The sequence below is a fragment of the Siniperca chuatsi genome, linkage group LG9, assembly GCF_020085105.1.
Source record: "Siniperca chuatsi isolate FFG_IHB_CAS linkage group LG9, ASM2008510v1, whole genome shotgun sequence".
Taxonomy (NCBI): Eukaryota; Metazoa; Chordata; class Actinopteri; order Centrarchiformes; family Sinipercidae; genus Siniperca; species Siniperca chuatsi.
The window spans coordinates 19,981,925-20,002,796 of NC_058050.1; the positions used below are offsets into that span (position 1 = coordinate 19,981,925).

General features: G+C 39.3%; 1 protein-coding gene across 6 annotated transcripts in view; it reads left to right on the plus strand.

The window, feature by feature from the left end:
• triob (trio Rho guanine nucleotide exchange factor b) overlaps window positions 1-20,872 on the plus strand; it is a 109,897-nt gene that overhangs the window by 21,832 nt on the left and 67,193 nt on the right. For all 6 annotated transcript variants that reach the window (XM_044207836.1, XM_044207835.1, XM_044207829.1 and 3 more), the window contains 2 exons: window positions 19,035-19,109; window positions 20,487-20,601. In XM_044207836.1, the coding sequence (XP_044063771.1) occupies window positions 19,035-19,109; window positions 20,487-20,601 (190 nt within the window). The remainder of the gene's footprint in view (window positions 1-19,034; window positions 19,110-20,486; window positions 20,602-20,872) is intronic.

Below are 20,872 nucleotides of genomic sequence, written 5' to 3' on the forward strand. Positions count from 1 at the left end.
GGATGACAGGAGAGGAGAAGATGATGCATATGTACACCAGCAGCAACAATCCACACAAACTCTCTCTGGACACATGCATACACACACACAAATAATGAAACAATAATGTACAGAACTGCCAAATCCCTGTACATGTGTGTGTTTTTGTGTGTCTTCCTCTGGGAACTGGCTCTGACTGCTGATCTTGTAAACAGGAACTATCCTGCTTTTAGCAAGATGTAAGCCCTGCAGGTGCACGCGCGCACACACACACACACACACACACACACACACACACACACACACACACACACACACACACACACACACACACACACACACACACACACACTAAAGACAGCTGGATTCATTATAATAGTTTTGGTCTGTTTGCTGGATTTGAGACAGAAACCACAAAGTTTGATTCCCTGTTTATCATTCAACACTCTGTTAGAGGCATTCATTACAGATACTGTTTATAAAAAAGAAATTACAATAAGACAGCGGTTGCTCAGCAGCATTTTTGCAGATCTGAATAAATTTGCGCTCAAGCACTTTATTTGAGGTTTTGTTTTTCTTTACTTTGTATTCCAACAGCGACTGACACAGGAAAGAACAGACACAAGTCACACCTGGATTATTTTAAGTGTCCTTTATATTTTTCTGTTGTTTACCATAGATGTGTTTTACAGGGCCTCCTGTTAGCTAATCTATCTCTATGAAGTAACAAACATTATTAAAGTGCTGATTCCAGCTTCATCACAACACTTGTGTTAATGACTGCTTTTTAAGTTAATCGTGTTAATTTTAAGGTTTGTCCCTGAGGTTTGCAGGAGTAAATAATCCTATTATCAGAGCTCAGCTGTTGCTGTGTTAGTGCTGCTGTAAGCTGAGGTCATGGTTTGGCTGAACTAACAGTTCCGCTGTGAAATGGGGTGATGTTTCTTTAAGTTTTGTCCCACGCAAGAACACACTTATTGGATACTGTTAGTATGTATTAAGTATTTTTTTTCCTTTTGTGGTGTACAGTGTTTGGCCAAAACGTTGGGTGCATTAGATTTCTCTCCATTGGCCACAGTCTTTAAAGGTGCTATTGATAACATTGATAACATCCAGCCACTAGATGACGCACTCTCCCTCCCCCCTTCCATTCGATTCCAGTGGTTGCCAGTTCGTTGCACGACCTGAATATTTCATGGTCGAGTGGAGTGAGACTCAGACAGACTCAGTCATATCAAGTGATGAATCTTTCGTGATAGAGTAATGAATTCAATTTGCAACATATATACATTAGCTATTGATTTAGGTTACTTTGTGCGGTGGTGTTTCATGTAACATTATCTATGGTAATCTTAGGATATGGCTAGCTAGCTTTAGGTAACCTTTTTTTCCCAATCATTTAATAATTTATGGGGCCTATATTGCAACACTTCTTGTAAAATGACATTTCAATCATCTTTACACTATAAGACATTATATAAGTAAATATTTACATTTTAATCCAATCAAAAAGTAGAGTACATTGTAGGTATGCTATTAAAATCCACAGCGCTAGCATTAGTGTTAGCATAGTGTTGACCTAACATTAGTCGAAGTATTTTCTTATTGAAAACAAATCTCATAGTGGATTATAAAAAACAGCTGAGCGCCACACAGCAACAATGGCTACAGGGAGAACCGACGACTGTATGATCATGTCAGTATTTTCAGATTTTTATATTAATGTGAGTACTGTAGCTGTGAGTACTTGCCCTGCATAAACTTGTACTGGCCCTGGGCCATCGGTTATGTCAGACCCTGGCTCACTTCTAAATCACCTCTGATACTCATCTTCGTTATAACATTACATTGTTTGAGGGAACTACAGTGTTAGGTAACTGGATGCAACCATCACTAATGCTAACGTAGCTTCTCAGGGATTAAAGCTGTTATTTTTCTAATTTTGACAATCTAACCAGTGACAACCCATTAGTTAATGTTTTAAGGACTATGGCTGTCTGTAGTTGTTTATTTTGTTTAAATATGCTGAACTGTAATTTTATGGGTTATTATTGTTTGGGTGATTAAGTTAAGATAGCTAATATGTGCTAACGTCAGTGTCGGTTTTCTCCACACTAACTGGCAACTATACCACGTAATTCCAACGTCATTATACTATTGGCTCACAAGCCTTGTTAGAAGCAGGAACCAAATGTCAGACATCTCACACAGAGATAAACAAAACATTCAATTTGGACCCGTCAAAATTTTTAACATTCAGAATATTATTTTTAGGAAAAGTGACATTATTATTATTATTCTGCACCTTTCTAAAAGCTCTGTGGATGTTTTTTTTTTAATATTCGTCTACATCAAATTTTTATTAATATAAATATAACCTAGTAAATTAGGAAAATTTGGGCAAAATAAAATGTGAATCAGTGTATGTTATTGGTGTGACAAGATTACATATCTAATTGAGCACCATTAACATTTAAACCATCATGGCATTTCATTGCTGCTGTCCACATAAGACGGCATGTGTTTGTCTTTAATGAATGGTTGCTTCTGTCACACGTGTATCCACTATGTTGATAGAGAGGGGTTGACATGCAATAAGGGCTCTTTGCTTCAACACCCCTGGAAAGTGGCAGCGTGACATGAATGCTTTGTCTACCATGTAAACAGATACCGCAATGTCAAGGTGTATTTGAAAAATCTGTTTCCATCAACTTGCATTGCGTCTTCTCTTTTTTTCACATGGCCACTTTTTGACCTCAGCCAAGCATAAAAACTTTCTGTAATATTGTGTTTATTTATTTTTTGGCATTGTCACTGTGGCGTTTTTAATGTGCAAAATAGAAAGTGCTCACAAACACAGGAGGATGGAAACGTATCTTCTCTCTCTTTCTTTCGTCATCTCTCTCCCACTGTCTGACATCATCAGTCCAAGTCCCATCTGCTTTGGGCCACAACTGTCTAAAATTAATGAAGGAAAGCTGACATGGTGTTGTCTCAAGCACTTTCTCTCCTTCCTCTTTCCTTCTATGTCCTCAGTCCTCAGACCACAGAAGCATGTGCTCTCTCTCTCTCTCTCTCTCTCTCTCTCTCTCTCTCTCTCTCTCTCTCTCCCTTCTGCATCCTGCCTGTCAAGTGTTATTTGGTGCACTGTGTTTTATTGGCTTGGTTTTGTTGCGCAGCGGGACAATCGGAGCACAGTTTGGATAAAGGATCCTGATGAATGGTGTTCCCTGAGCCGTACAAAGCGTCCTCCTCTCTACTTCATTGATGTGTTGATGCGATTCAGCTGGCTGCCCAGTGAGTTTGTACTGTATACTATTGTGGGCTTACAAGAAGACAGATGCACATGGACGCTAAAAGGGATTTTATACTTTTTTATAGTGTTGATCCCTCTCACACTCACTACTCCTCTTGTGGTCTTTCTGCTCTTGTTGTCCCTCTCTTTCTCTGCTACAGTAACAGTGCAACATGCAATAGTAAGGCAATGTATGGAGGTCACAGAGACAGGCTTCTCTTAAGGCCACAGAGTTTTAGTGAAAATAATATAACACCCCTCTTCGTGAATTCATATTCTGTTATAAGCTAGATATGAAGTATAGAGTAGAAAAAACAAGCAAATAAAGGTCAACATGCCTGGGTAACATGGGTGTTAAAGGGGTAATGAGAGGGGTCGAAGATTACAGTAGTTCACAGGGTAACCCCCTCCCCAATATATGCATACACACAGATACACACACAGGCAAAACTACATTTAAAGTTAAGTTTCAATATAATATAATTTATAACACGTTATGTTATGCCGTTGCGAAATAAACAAACAAGGCGTCTACAGCTGCAAAAACCTGACCTATTACATACTCAGTCATCTGTTTGTATATCCCTGTTACCCCCACATGCCTTTTTCTCAGAGGTGACAATCCCTCTCAGTTATTTATTCCAGCAGAACAGTCCTCACTTTCTACTCACAGACAAGAGAAGGGTGTCAGCTCTCACACACTGGGACTAGACATGAACACCATCAACGGAACACAGTTAGCGCTCAGCTTCTTTGTGCTTGAATAATAACTAATTAATCCACTTTCCAAAACCAGAGAACATATTTGACACCTCAGTCTTGGAGATCTAAATTCTTTACGAGTTATAGTATATAACCCACAGGATCATCGCTTTTGGAAGCGGTACACTTGTCTTGTTGTCTGTGACAGAGAACATGGCTAGCCTGACCATGTTGTTCCATTTCCACTCCATGGTCTTTCTTAGGGACAGGAAGGGTTGGCTGACTGTGGAATCATGTCAGACAGCTAACAAAGTTGGTAGGTGGTCCCACAAAGTGCTGAAGAGGGAATACTAGAGAAAATGTGAATGGAAATGTGTGTGTAAATGTTTTTAGACATTTTTTGATTGGAGTTTTGTCAGAAATGACTGCACATAATGTATTGCAGCCTCTCCATTATGTCAACACTTTTATATCAAGATAATGTGTTTGCTTGGGTGTTGATGCATGTTTGAGTTTTAATTGCTGGATCATGACTTCTTTTGGCCTTGCTTTTGAGCTCTGTCTCATGAACCCATTTTTAGAGCTTATCAGAGCTTTCCTCCCAATTTGGAAAAATAATGGTAATCCCCCTTTGACTTTTCCATTGAGAGACAACAAAGAAGCTTAATTTCTCTCTAGGAGTAAACAGTGAATGAGCTCTTTGTTTCGTTTCCTCAGTTCAAAAGATGTTGGCTCCCAATCAAGCAACTGTTTTATAAAAGTGGATCTGCATGAGTATTTGGATCAAATTTAGCCATGCTCATAAAAGGGGGAAACACTTAGATAATTTGGTCTCAATACATTTATGCACAGATGAAGATGTTGTTTAAATGTTTTTGAGGTTTCTTGATGTCTAAAGGGTCAAATACAAAAGCTTTACATGTGATTATAAATGAATTAACAATTCTAAAAATCCTGTGTCAGAAGACTAATAATTCAAGTCTTGTTGCAATTCATGTAACAAACTTCTGTTACACATTTGAAGATAACAAGATGAATGTACTTAAGAAATGACATTTTCAGTGTGTGTCTCATAAGGTAGGCAAATGTTGCTGTGCTCTTGATAAATACACTTGTAATGATGATAAGGACATGAGGACATTATTTACATTAAGGGTCTTTAGCTGCCCCAGTGCAAAAGCTCACAGTCACCAACAGAGTCAAAGTATTAGTCAGAGAGAAGATTACAACCAATCATTATTAAAGCCTATTTCACCCACAAATCCACCAGCGACAACTGTTGGCTGTTGGCTGGCTTAACTTTTTTTCCCTGTGAGTAGCTAGCCAGGCACACAGGGGAGAAACTGTTTAATGCAAAGCAGCACTTGTTACTAAATCTTGTTTTGGGGAGGGGTTAGTGACATGGGGGGAAACGGCGAAAAAAGCCAGTTGGTGAAGGCAAAAAGGAGCTGGCAGTGCCTTTGGCTTTCTACAACTCAGTGGGTGGCAGGGCGTTGGCCAATATATGGCACGGCTGTTGTTCAGTTGCCTACTCGCCATACAACAATGGCATGGTTAGAAAGCTAGAACTGGTACGGTGATAACCGCTGTAGACCTGTGTAGGGTTTAGTGTAGGCCTAGATTGATCGGGACGGTTCAATGCTGGTTTTGGTTTACAATGGCAGTGCTGGATAACCACAGCTGGCAGTACGCCCAGGCTGGAAAAACTCTGATCAGACTCTCAGGTAGAGTATTCTCTATCATAAATATATTCTGTCATGATTATCCAGAATCCTGTTTATTTTGATTCTTAACAGTAGAAGTACCAAGACAGGATCACCTCAATGCACAACTGAAATGGCTGTAGTCAAAAAAACATGATTATATTAACTTTGGTAGAGGAATATTTAAGAAAACTCCTTTAAATCGCTTAAAGATTTGTTTACTGTTAATTTAATGTTAATGATCAAGAACCTCATTACACCTCATAATATTTTGTTTGTGCTGATATTTTAGATATATATTTATGTATTGCATTGTTTTGTGTTTTTTTAATTAGTGTGACCTCATCACAAATAGGACCTTAAGTAATAAATGCAGATGTTATAAATGAAATATATATAAATGTCTTCATCACCTTGTACTGCATTTAGTTTCAAATGAGACATGTGAAAGTGATTAAAAACACTATTCATAAAGCAAATTAGAAAAATCTCCCCTTTGTTGACTGTAGAGGGAGGAAGGAGGGAATCACCCGCCAATAAAACTGACCAAATCACAGTCTGCAGCTTTCTAAACTCAGCTGCAGTATGATGTCGTTTGATGTGTTTTGATGTACAGCAGCTTATGGCATATGTACTTTGGATATTGTGCATTTGGTTCGGGTAATTTATAACATTTATGTTGGTTTTTTTTTCATTCTTTGTATACAATGACTGACTTTGTCATATGTGTGCTAGAAAGAATAGTAGATCAGTGAAGATTAGAATACTAGGTTCTGTTGCTTCAGTTTTGCACTGACTGTGCACTAAGCATTTGAACATTTGTTATCCATGTGTAGAAACCACAACTTGCTGTGTAACAGTGATGGACTCTTGCATATGTTAAGGAAAATTATGCAACTTTTACTATTTTCATTTGTGATCTCTTTGGCAGTTTATCAGTAATCCATGGGCCAACAAACTTGGCACAGCAGTTAATAACAATAGTTTGTCTATGTGCTTTGTCTGATAATAGATAGGGAAGTGAATGATTGGATGACTGAATAATAGACTGCACCTAACCCCTCTGCATATGCTCGTGTGGTTTCCTGGACACAAAGTAGTATGGAGAACACATGCATACTGTTACAAGAAAGTCCTACTTTTAAAATGACTGGTGCAATGCAGCTGCATTATAGCAATTCCAAAGAGGACAAAATAACAGGAACACCTCACAATGCAAACCAATACAAAAGCTTTGCAGTAAATAATACTGCTGTGAAGCATATAATGTTCCGTTTTTTATTGAGGCTGTGTCAGTGATATTGAGGTTTTAATTTAACTTTGTGCCAATATTTGTGGAGTTATGCAAAATCCTGTTAAGTTTTTTTGAGTCAATGTTGCTGAGGCTGAACTGTGACTTCTGCTCCTCTGTGATAGTGCAGCTTGCCTGAATAATTCTGACACATAATTTTGTTTTTGCTGACTAGTGACTTGTGAGCCTGTTGTATGCATGTGAGTTATTTTATGTTGGGCAAAAACATTACTGCAACATTCAGATCTCGGTAAAAGCTGACACATACTGCTAATTTATGTCTGTGTGTATGTGTCTTATGTCTGAGAGAATTGAGGGGATTTCTAGGAAGTGAAAGGGGACTCAAAAGGCCTCTACATGTATGCACATTATCATCTTTTTGTAAACTTTACTGCCACCACTCATGCATAAGGTGTCCTGTTTTCAGTTTAGTATATGGGTCATTGTGCTCAGCTTATGCTGTGCTACATAGACACAAAACTGTTTTAGTTACAATAGAATAGATATAAATAGAAAACAAAGTTACTTGGGGCATACTGTAGGCCAACCAGGACAGCTGGCCTACGCCTTAATGCGACAGTTCACCCCAAAATCAAAAATACATATTTTTCCTTCTTACCTGTAGTGTTATTTATCCATCTAGATTGTTTTGGTGTGAGCTGCCAAGTTTCGGAGATATCGGCGTAGAGATGTCTGCCTTTTTTGAATATAATGGGACCATATGACACTCGGCGTGTGGTCCTCAAAGTGCCAAAAATATACATTTGAAAAACTCAACAGCAATGTCTCTGTCTGTGAGATGTGTGATGTAATTGCTCACAACTGTGTGTGGATTATCTTGAGTAACTGGGTCATGATTTCCAGAAAGAGACATTGCTGTTGAGTTTTTCAGTGCTATCTAGTTCTATTATATTCAAGAGAAGGCAGACATCTCTACGGCTGGTATCTCCAAAACTCGGCAACTCACACCAAAACAATCTAGATGGATAAATAGCACTACATGTAAGAGGAAAAATATGTATTTTTGATGTTGGGGTGAACTGCCCCTTAAAGCAAAGGACTGAAGGTAACATATTAGACAAGTATAGTTCATAACATCAGACTTTTACCTCCCCAAACACTCTGACCATGTAGCTAGAAGAAACTACGGCCATCACTCTCAATAAAAATGGAAGTGTTCTTTTTCATCCCCTCTTGCTCAATCACCAAGGCTTGGTACCTGCAGGGGTAATGAATGCAGATGTCTGAAGAGATAACTGCTCTGAGGCGATTAGGAGAAATAGTGCTATTTGTCATTGGGAGAGTACTGCAGAATGAGATCACAACAAGGCAAGCTGAGGAAGGATTTATGAAGGTTTCTTGCATAGTTTCATTTAAAAAATGTATCCCATGACCTGGGACAAAACTTGAAGTCAGTTATTACTTGTGATAATGACTATGCGATCAATTGATCAATCTTTTCACTTGGGACAGGTGAACCTTTTATATTTATACAGGCCCTTTTCACTTTTATAGTAAGATCAATAGAAAAGTTCTTTGTCAGACTCTGTAAAAGCTAAAGTATCAATGCACAATGCTTTCATAGTGTCCCAATAGTCACTCTTAAGGAAAATTAAAACCTGTCATCCAGTAGATGACCCATCAAACTTTGCTGCAGACTTTTAAAACTTAAAACTCCATACACATACAGACACTGTAGATGTCCAAGTTTTATGCACCATGGGAGGAATTGTTACAGTCCTTCCGTTTAAATGCTGGACAGATACAGAATGGGGCTGCGGCAAGTTGATAATGACCAGACAAGTGCTTCCAATCAATGGCTGCTGCCTCAGTCCTCTGATCCTGACACTGACAATGCCCAAAAGGGCTTGTGCCTGTCAAAAGAGCTAACTGTTGATGTAGCATTGACTCACCTGTTCTCATCCTTTCAAATTTAGCTGTTTTGCAGTGTGTGGACACAAAACTCCATTAAAAAAAGACAGCATTAAGTACTGGCAAGTGACACAGAGGGTTGCCAATAGTGAGGCCTAGGGGAGCACTAAGTATGTCAGAAGTCAATAGAGTCAACAGAGGGAGGGGAGAAGAGAGAGAGACAGACAGTGTGGTAGGATGTCACATGAGATATGAGAGACAAAGAAAAAAAGAGAAAAGAGGAGATTTGTAAATTGTACACGGAGGTGAGGTTGTTATCCAGGCTTACTGAGGTGCGAAAAGAATAGAGAAACAGCTGTAGAGCCATAATAAGAACACATACAGTACTTATATTCTGTCAAGGTTTATTACAACCTTAACCAGATTACAAATGAAACAACTACACACACAAACAGTCGCACGCATTTTCTTATTTGTGCAGCATGCATTCATCCCTGGGTTGTCTCCAGGTTGTGTGTGCATTTCATCTTCTAGAGTATATTATTGTTACTGCTTTTACTACACATGCATTTTGCAGCACTAAAAGTGTAATTTCAGAAATGTGTGTGGTGTTATGCATAGCACTGCAGTATTGTGAGAGCACAGATGTGAGCACAGTAGTTCATTATACAGCATTGAAACTGCTCTGATTGCAGTTGCCCTTTACTGGTCTCACAGCTCAGTAAAATAGCCTTCATATGCACACTCACTGGCTTGCATAAGACTGCTGACCATTGTTTATCTTAGCATTGCCCCTTAGCTGCTCACACTGTACTAAATACAAGTTATATTTAGGGTATGAATTAGATTTGTTGTACTGAATGGTGTGGACATGATTTACAGAGCTTTCTGTTCTCTCTGCTCTGTATGATGAGTTGTTCATTCAGAGAGCTCTTAATCTATAGGATATATTGGAGGATATTTGAAGAAATGTTTGTTTCACTCTGTAATCCCTAAGGTTTTGTTGTGTTATGCTCAATTATGAATTATTTAAATCACATTGTGGTCAAGAGTTACATTTAGGTTATTTGTTTTGAGTAAAAGTATGGAAATATTGGTAGTAATGTGCTGAAACATGAAAAATAAAAATACTTTAACAGTGAAAGCACTCATTGCATAGTTAATCTCACAAGTTCATTGTAGTAGCACAGTGCCTGTTTACTTGTCTCCAATGCACACGTTTGTGTTTGAGCAGGAAAAATTTGTGTTAGGAGAAGTGATCATGGCTAGTGCTGAAATGATTAGTTGATTAACCGATGAGTCGATAAACAGAAAATTAATCAATAACAATTTAGATTATCAGTTAATCATTTACGTCAAGCAAAAATGGCAAACATTCTCTAGTTCTCGTTTCTCAAATGTGAAGATTTGCTGCTTTTCTTAGTTTAATATCTTTGTAAATTGTATATTTTGGAGTATGGGACAGTTGGTCAGACAAAACAAACGATTTGAAGACAAGAGCTTGTGTCTGGGGAATAATAATTAGTTTAAAAAAAACCCCAAACAGATTAATGAAATTATGAAAGTAATTATAGTCGCAGCCCTTATCATGGTCTTAACCAATAAAACGTGTTTGAAGCTGGTATAGTGAGTCCATATACTGCTGCTTAGGTTAAACAAATTGTAGGAAGAAACATATAATAAGTGTTCTTCAGTGGTGGGACAGCATTGTTTTATCTGAAGGCGCCACACTGCAGTTACAGATTGAACATTTAAGCACAGTGCTAAAGCTGTGCCATGAGATTAGTTTTTGTTTCCTACCCTTCCCATTTGTTATGACTTATTCATACCCTTTTTTGCTGTGCTTAGGGGTTATATCCAGGTCGAGGGGTTGTGGTAGGAGCAAAGTGTTATTTTTACTGTAAGCCACACTGTAACAACAATATGAGAAACCCGATGAAAGTTGAGCTCACCACAGTCCCCAGGCCCCCTGCCAGCTCCGGCTGAAGGTCACAGAACTGGAGTGGAGTAGAGGCTGCTAGAAGTGGCTTTGTATCTGAGGGAGGGATAGAAAGACTGTGTGTGAGAAAGTAAAAGATAGAAAAATAAATTAATGAAAAGGATATATAGTTGAAGAGAAAGAAAGAGAGAGAGGCAGAACAAGAGAGAGATAAAGCTCTTAGTTATTTATCTTATAACCCTGTTCCACCGGGGCAACGTACGCTTGCTGTTATTCTAGTCGGGGTTGTCACACAGGGGACGTGACAAACAACCTGCTTGTAACAGCCCATCATGTATACTAGACTCAGCACTCATATTGCCCACAACAACATGTAGGGCAATGGCAGCCTGATATGCCTACACACTAGGGGGTTAAGCAGAAATAGTGCACAACATGGCATCTTCATATGGCAGATACACGATGAGAGTAGATAGTGTAAGTAGATAAAAACGAGCTGTGGTTACAGAGCTGAAAGTCGAATTGTTCATTTAAGTCTCTTAGGTGAAATAGCTAAATATTGCCAATTTTAGATCAACAAACTGTGAAAGTAAGCAGTTTAGTAAGTTCAGGTTGAGTGTTCTAGACCGAGAGCTGCTATTGGCTTGTTTCAAACTCCCAGGAATTTTGATATTTATAGGAGAACCAGCTAGACTTTTCTCAACCCCAAAAAGCTGAAATATTGTGTGAATTACCACAAGTTTTACCCAAAAAAGCTGATAAAGTGGCACATCACTCTCTCCAAGGGAGCTCTATTCATAGAGCCCTGCAAAGGGTGTCAGTCATACTGCTGCACAGTGAAACACAGGTCAGAACACAGGCACACATACACACACACACAAGCTGGCATGCACACATAGAAAAACACAAAGTTACAAATGCACGCATGCAAAGACACATGCAAGGATAGACATATACACACGCCCACATACAGTAAGACTAATGCACAAACCCTATAACTCTAGCACAGCAATGATTAAACCAATCCTCTCCCACACTTCCTCTGTTTCTGCACTGTTCCCAAAAGCTCCCCGCATTCTAAGCCAGTCCAAGTTGGGCCAAACTGAGCCAAACCAGGCTAAGCAGTGTGACAAATCCCTCCCAGTTGTCTCTTTTCACTCAAACTCATAGTAAGTTCACATTCTGGGCTCTGACCCAGAATTGAAGTATGAAAGAGCCATCTGAAATCCATCACAGTCAAATGCATTGTAAATCTTCACATATAGCAGACACTAAATTCTAAAAGAGCTTACATTTATACAGCTGTGATTACAAATAAATAATGAGAATCAATTTGTTGAATCTGTACTATGAAATATTGCTAAATGATAAAGTGCTGGGTTCACATTATTGGTATAAAATGCATTTCATAGTAACTACTGCTCTGAATCTTCAGATCTTACCACCCTTATCCTCTCTGGCACCAGGAATGTGTATTGTATATGTGTACAGGGGAACTGTACTGTAGTATTTCAGCAGTATTATGTAGCAGGCCTGGTCTGTTCTGCTGTGCTACATACAGCCTTGTTTGTAATTGGTGTGAGTTTGAGGTTAGGAGGTTATGAGCCAGAGGATTGGCATCATGCGGCGTGCCAGGCTGTGCAGATGCATCATGTACAGTCTAGCCTGTGGTCTAAAGGACTGGAAGCAAAGGGATTGGCACAGTACACTGAGGCTGTCTGTTCCGATGTACTGTGGAAAATGACATGAATATGCAGTTGTGTTCATTTTGGGTTTAGGGGTTAGGGTTATGATGCTTGTAGGTGAAGAAATTGGTTGTGTTTATCCCTGCACATGTTACAATTTTGGTCAGGGGTTTATAAACTTTTTTCCATTCTGATCTAAACTTAGTGCATTCATTCCCAATTACATCTCATTAAATCCTCTAGAAACAAGTCTTTAACCCAGTTTGGATCCTAAAGGATGTAGGATGTTTTCAGTCTGTGGTGTGAAGAATTGTTACAAGGCACGAACACAATCTGTTCTGTCGTAGTGTATTCAGATCAGCATGCAAGTGTTTTCAGCCTGGAGTTAGGAGGGCAAAAGGAAATGGATTGGCACACTTTCTGTGTGTTGCCTCTGCTACACAGCAATGTGAATTTAAGGATTTAGGGCACAATCCTCGTGGAGAGACGAGAAGAAGGGTTGAGGAGAGTGAATCTGTGCCGCTGCCTCTTGCTCTCTGTCTGTTTGCTTTCTAAATTCATGCAGAGCAACATGAGTGAAAATGCAGTGTACTCACGGCTCAAGCTGCATGTGAAATATTTTCACAGTGACTTTGGAATGAAGCTTTGCAAAAACAAAGACTGAGAAATTATTTAAAAACAGAGCATGAAAATGCTCAGTCCCCATGTGGAGGCTCAGTCATTCAGTGTCTTCAAGTTAAATGTAAGCTACAATTTTGTGTCTTCACCTCTGTATTCTGTGGTTGTGTGTTTTACTAGAATATCACTGCTAAACCAAAAGGGCTGGCAGACTTTTGAGCTGCATAGAAGCACACAATTAGGCAAGTTGCTGCCATCAAACAAAGAGCAGACAAAGTTTGCTTTAGTACAAATTTGTGCAAACTGTAACTGTAATTTGCATGCAAGCATGACCCTGACTGTACATCTAATGTCCATGAGTGAATTATGAATGATAGCCAATGGTGTACAGTTGTGGTAAAAAACTAGTGTCCATTTGTCTCCAAGTTCTTTTTTGCCTGTTTCCCTTAGAAAGACAAGAGGAGAAAAATACATTTACTTTGGCTTTTTCTTGCAGCTTGCCACTGTTTTGTACACTGAACTGTTATTGCATATTTACTTAATGGAAAAGAGCTACAATGTTGTAATTTGGCAATGCAAATGACCAATATAACAAATGGTTCCACTCTTACACTTTAAGGTGCATAGCTGATAAGCAAAAGCATTATTGTATATCATGCATTATGTGTTGTCAAGCCAGCCCAAGCACAGACATACTCCACATGACATACCATCATTGTCCCTTTGATGAATGTATGCACAAGATGTGTCCTTTACTAAATCTGCAGAGGGAAAGAGCATAAGTGAACGTGTGCATGCCCGTGTTTGTGTGTGTGTGTGTTTCTGCCTGTGTGCATGTGTGTCATGAATGACAGACTGGTATCGGCCACTCCTGCATTGCTTATGTCTAAATGATCCACTGCCTGTCATGTGTTGATTTCCTCATCTCGCAGTCATCACCTTATATTTCCTATTACTATGTAGATATGCAAGGACAGATGTGTCACAGTGAGCACAGGAAAATAAGGACTTGCTACCTTTCCTCTTTATTTGCCTGCTTTGAGTTATAGATTTAAGAAAATAATAATTACATAAAAGCGCACTGTAAAAACCTTATTTCTTGGACGAACACTATGCATTTTGCCTCATTTTACAGGGCACTGAGTGCAGGCTGCCAGTAAAATGGATTGCTCTCATTATGAGTGTGTTATGAACAAGCAGTCTGTGATTGAAAAGCTTTATTTCATGCTCGGCAGACTTGTAAATGAGCGGTTGTGTGTAGTGAGCAGAGGCGATTGTCGTGTGTGTTCTGGTGTGTTAGTGTGTGTAGTGAGAGGCGGTGATGGGGTTTCATGAATCACAGTGTAATACTTTATTTCTGTGGGATATTGTATGGGTTATTGCTGCATATAAACATGACGAAAATTGGGAAAGGCTCTGTGTGGTTGTTTGTGTACTTGCAGCATTGTGCCTACTTTACTTGTTGACATCACAAGTAATGGGCCATCATATCGTGGAAGCAACTTACTCACCAGCAGCTGTTTATATTTTGCTGCTCTCCATCTTTTTTATGAACGTACAAAACTTTATGTGGAATTTTCCAACCTGATCTTCAAAATCCAGTGTTGCAGCATTAAGATATGCAACTTGTATGACAGCCTCAACTGTGTCTAGCTTACTGCAGCCCTTCACATAAACCCAAAGTGCATGTATGTCCAGCTTTCTGACTCTGTCTGATTTGGTATTCAACAAGGTGATGAACTGCAGTTTTAGCAGGGCTGAACAGAGGTCAGTGTTGGCTGTGTGCCAGCATCAGTATTTTACACACACACACACACACACACACACACACACACACACACACACACACACACACACACACATACACATGTACTAACACACAAAGTGCAAGAGGAGTATTTTTTTCTTTCTGCTTAGGCCCTGTAGTGCTGATGTTCGATGCACATATACACACACTGAAAAACTAAAGACACAGAAGAAATCTACGTCTCTGTTTTCAACATCTTTTCAACTATTGCCATGCTCAGTCTTCTTACCATGTTGTCTGTGTGTGAGAGACAGATAGAGGGGGATTGGATGAGAAACAGGTGCAGCAGGTTATAAAGAGACAGTCAGCAGCAGCGAGGGAGATCATAAAAAAATGTGTGGATTGCGAGGGACTCACTCAGATATGTGGTCTCTCTCTCTCCTCTCACCAGCCTTGGAAAGAGAATGAAACCATTATTTCTACCTCAGTCCCATCTTGTCACAGCTGGTTGTGACATTATCCGTGAGTCAGGTTGTGCCCAGTCCGGCCACTTCCCACAGTGAGCTAATGTGCTGTCATCCAGGCCTAACTGCTGCTCCTAACTCCCTCAGACCGTGGATGAAATCGATATTACAGGGGCCATTAAAACATGTAGGAGTTATTTAGCTGTCTCTTCTGTCTGTATTATTATCTGTCGTGCTCTACATTGCAGCTTTGTCTGTCCCAATATTCTTCTCTGTGCTGTCTCGCTTGAATCATTATCAGCCTGTGCTTCTCTGTTCCTGTCATTTCATACCACACACTTTGTCTTTGTCCCTCTCCATTTCAGCCTGCCTTTGATCCATTTATCTTTTTTATCTATCTATCCATCCATTTATGAAGCTTTCTGCCATTTCCTCTCTGTCTTTACATCACATTCTGTCAAATCCCTTTTTTCCTGGAAGAAGCAGTCATAGGATTAATGATACTCGTGTTGAAAAATGTCTTAATTTTACTATTTTGCTCCCTGCTTGTATCAAGCTGTGAGCTGTACAATATTCAAATATATAAATATTGTGAGAGCAAATACTCAACTTTGAGTAATCACTGGCTCCTTCTTGAAACTATGGCTTTACTGTAGTTTAAAATTAATTGAGGGCATTTGGTGTGTGTATGTGTGTGTACAGTATTTGTGCATGATTCAGCAGTCTAGCCACTACCTAATTAGCAAATTTCCATTTGTAGTCAGTGTGATTAAATGTTTATATTATGACTGTCAAAGCAGCACAGGTTTTTCTGTAAAGTTGTTAGCTCTTTCCTCTACAATATTTGTCTCCCTTTTTCTGTTTACCAAAACAGTTTAAAAACATTTCTGATATTTTCATGTTTTTCTTCCCCAGATTGCATTCTCATCTCATTTAGTCATTTTTCATAGGCACATCTGCAGGAATACACGTATAACTACTGTATCTAACTAGGTTGTGAGTTAGGACTGTGATGTATTAAAGTTTTTGTCTGCTACAGCATACATATCTGCTCTGTAAATCACTTGTCCTGCGTTCTCCTTTGAGGAAAAAATAAGATACCAAAAGGGAGAAATTCCTGTATTATATATTTTTTGGTTTCATAATGGCGCCCCCTAGGTTTGCATTACATTGCCAATTACCATCTACATAGATGGACACCTTATTGCGATATAGTCAGTCAAATCTTGCATAAAGCAGTAAGGTCAGCATTCATAAGCAGAGCAGACACTCATACTGAGCCAGATAGCAGCTACACAGCACATGAGCCACAGACAACAACAACCACATTAGCTTTCCTGCTAAAGTCTCCTTTTTATCTAACTTACAAACATGAATGCACGTCTTGTCCTGCACTTCAGCTTGTTGAACGAGCCACCAAACAAACATTCACTGGGGAAAAGTGCACTGCTAAAGTCAGTTTGCAGGCTACATAGCTAATTAGCTGCAGCACATTAAACAGCATGTAAACGTACCTGCAAATGTCACTTGGGTCCGGTTAGATGCTGGTTTGGTTCTTGCTCTTCAATACTTCTAACAGCATGCTGTCTGCCCATGATATGTAGACTACAGCGCAAGTTTGTTTACTTCGTCTCTCCTACGGTATAAGGCTGTAATCACACCAAATCAGGCGTTGTGGCAAAAACGCCAGTCCCCCCTTCATTTGAGTGGGGGTAGTGCGTTTAGGCCTTGTGGCGAAAAGTTTAAATAGAATCAACTTTTGGAGAAACGCAACCCGACTTCAAGCTGCGGTGGCCAATCACGTAAGCAGGCGTCCAGTTTCAGCCTGAAATATCACTGAAACTGGGTGCTATCCAGGTGACGTTCATGGGCCTAACTATGATACTCTCCCAGTTGTGTCCTCGCTCGGTTTATTTCGTATATACCCAACTTCGATGTCTGTGTCTGGATTGCAGTCTATGCTGCAAAATAGCAATACCAAGAAGCTTCCTTTGGTTTGTGTTCATTTGTTTGTTTGAGAGAAAGAGAGAGAGAGAGAAAGAGAGAGCAGCGGTGGTCGAGCAAGCTAGAGAGTGAATGAAGAGAGGGATCGTCAGTAGCGAGAAAGCCGGTGAATCAGAGAGATAAATTGTTATTTGATTGATTGTTTTACAGCAGTTATGTTCTAAAGCACAAATAAACACGCCCACACCACGAATTACCCTGCGCTAATCACCACAACAGCCTGATTTGGTCTGAATTCAGCCTAACAGCACTCTGGCAGCCTGCCAGCTGCTGTCAATCAAACACAGATACCTACATCCTCTCCAGTCGGCTGTGATGAAAAGGAGCATTTCTGATATTTCCCCAAAGACCTTTTTAATGATAAAAAAACTATACATTACTAAAACATGTTGACATTATTTTTGACTATAAATTGGGATGACTAAGTTCAGTTGGAGTTTTTTAAAATACTTCAATTAAAGTTTGCAAAACAGCCCAAAGGGCTTCTCTTCTCTGATTTTATTCAAACAGGTTACTACTTGATATACAATATAGTACAGTGTGTCTGTATTCAAGTCTGTCAGTAGTTTCAAGCCTTAAGTCAGTTCTGGCTGAGCTAGTATCAATGATTGTGATGGAACTTAAGATAATTAAACATAACTATTATGATTATGATTTGCTGTTAGCGCGTTACTTCAAATAAATGTGTGTGTTTGTGTGTGTAAATGTGAGAGAGATCACTCAGAGCTAGAATGAGGCATATCTGGTGACATCACCAGCTAACTGCATCTGCAGAGATGCACAGCCCCCCTTCTTCAATTGCATGCACTCATATATTCAGTGGTCCAAGCTGTCAATATCATGGCTGATGTGTACTAACTGCAGCATTATAGCTTTCAGCTATAGATTATTGTACTTTCCAGTGCATAAAGTTGTTCATTGTGGCAGTGATAGAGAATTTGTAATGTTAACCAAATGAGAATGTGCTGCATTTGAATAAAAGCCCTTTAACTTTTATCATCAGACCTGTTATACTGTGGAAATTGATATATTTGACTTTATCACACATCGTTACATTATTAGGTGGACCATCTAAATCAGTTGTGTTCATGACTGACTGCTCTGACACACCAAAGAGATAAAAGTCAGTTGGTGTGTGTATGTATGTTTCTCTGCGTGTGTGTGTGAGTGTGTGTATGTTGAATTGCTCCATCTTGCTTCCTGGAATTAACCAGCGTGCCATCTGTTGAGGAGGCGAGGCAAAAGAGTTGACATTTAAAGAACATACCGCAATAGAGCAGGCGAGACCATGGTGGAAAGTTTTAATTCAATAGTATAGTATACCAGGTTAGGCTAGACTAAACATTTAGGGCTGCAATAATGTACTAACTAATTATCATGATTAAAATTGATCAGTTAGTCTACAGAATTTCAAAAATAATGCTATTTTTGAAACTTCACAATAGCTGTAGCTATTTTTCATAGGCTGAAGACAATGATACGCTTGAGAGGCTTGATTGAGGTCATCTGGATTAAAAAAATCTGTGTTAAACTTGAAGCATTGTCAGCAAACTCTGACCAACTCAGTGCATACTAAATATAACATGCTGCTGGCCACATTGGTGTGAAAATAAAAACAAAGATTAGGATTGGTGTCGCTGGTGTCACTCGGCAGTTTCCATTTGTCTTTGTCTGTTCAAAGATTTTGGTTGTGAGCCTCCCGTCCTTCTGACCTCTGTTTTTCTCTGTGTTTCAGGGTTTCATCGCAATGAGGATATGAAGGCCATTGATGTGCTTCCCATCCTCAAGGAGAAGGTCGCCTTTCTCTCAGGTCAGATATATACAGTTACAGTGTATATCACTGATATGATATGTTATTGTCACTATACGTAAAAACTGCCATTCACACTTTTTTTTCAATGAAGAGGAGTCATAACCAAACCAGACAGTTTGCATAGTTACCCCTCAACCAGTCATTCCAAATTAAATTGTGTCTAGGGGAGACTTGAAAATAAAATATCTCATGTTTCAAGTGTAGAAATCTATTTCAGAAGTGGTGTTTATAAAGTGTGGAAAGTGGGTTAACTTTTTGAAAGAGCTGATATTGAGCTGATATCAAACTCTTTCCACAAATGCGTGGTGTGAGGTGAAGTCATCAAGATAATTTCGACAAAAGCGGAGGATTCAATCTCTACAATATGCTCAATGAAGGGTCAGCCAATCAAAAAGATCATCTTTAGTTGTTAATTTAAGTACTTCCAAGAGTTCTACATTCATACTCTTGATCACAATAATAACAAAATCAAAACAGTTACAAGACTTTGTGGCTCTTGCGCTTGAAATACATGATAGTTTCAAATGGGAGCACATAATGTACTTAAATGTCACAACATGGCAGCTGGGTATCATTTTGTTGGAAATTCAAGCTTCTCTTTCCTTGTCCTTTCCTATTTGTTAAATTACTGAAGTGCACTCACTTATTTCTCTGAACTGTTTCTCACTCGTCATGGTGCTGACCTGACCTTTACCTCATTAGTGTTAACTGCATGGGAATTACCATAATTGTAAGTGAGTTTGAGAGAGTGTTTCCCCCTGTTAATTAATAGTCTTGTTGTTTGTTACTGCAGTCTGACTGAAAGGCTATTACTAGTCTTGTCATCATGAGACTAATTTGACCCCTGACTCTTCAATTTGACTCAGTATAGTCATGACTAACTGCAGAAATATTCACAGATGGTACCCATACAAATGGCTGTCATCTCAGAGAACTACTGTGCTCACTTTACATCTTTTTGGGGTAGGATTCTGTAGGTTATATAATCCTACGTGAACTCTGTAGTGTCAGACTAAGCAGTTGAAGGTAAAATAACTTGTCTTTGTCTTCAGTTAATTTGTTCATTTATTCTGCTTAATATGATGGTTGAAAGTTCTGTGAGGAGTTCACGTAATTCCTGAGTTTTTGTGTTTCCGGATGCTCAGTCACAGCATTAATGTGTGAAAAGCAGGGAAAAACCCTGGGCAAGTTGCTAGTCCATCACATTGGCGATACAATAACAATGACTTTAACATATGTAGGAAAAAATGTTTTTGACACCACTCTTCTCTCACCTTTAGCTTTGCTACAGCTGTGCTACAGTATATGAGCATTATCTACATGGGACATAGCTGTTGTTTAATGACCTTTTTGTCATCTGATTTCTACCCAAAGGTGGCCGAGACAGACGCGGAGGTCCCGTTCTCACCTTTCCAGCACGGAGCAACCATGATAGAATACGTCCCGAAGACCTGCGCAGGCTCATAGCCTACCTGGCTACTATTCCCAGGTAGGAAATGTACTTACAAACATGCACATACAGGGTTTCAGTGTAGGATTCATACTTTTTCAAACTGTGAACATGCACACAAACTCATATGCACTGGCTTATAGACCCTATTCTTGATCCTGGGTTAATTTGAAACAGACTCTTCTTGGTCTCTCATGCAGTCACACTCACACACTTCTCATCACTTTCTTTGTGTCAGACTTTCCCACCTTGCTTGGATTTTAAAGGCTGGAGCATAACCTGAGGCTTTGAAGAGCTGGGAGATTCAAAG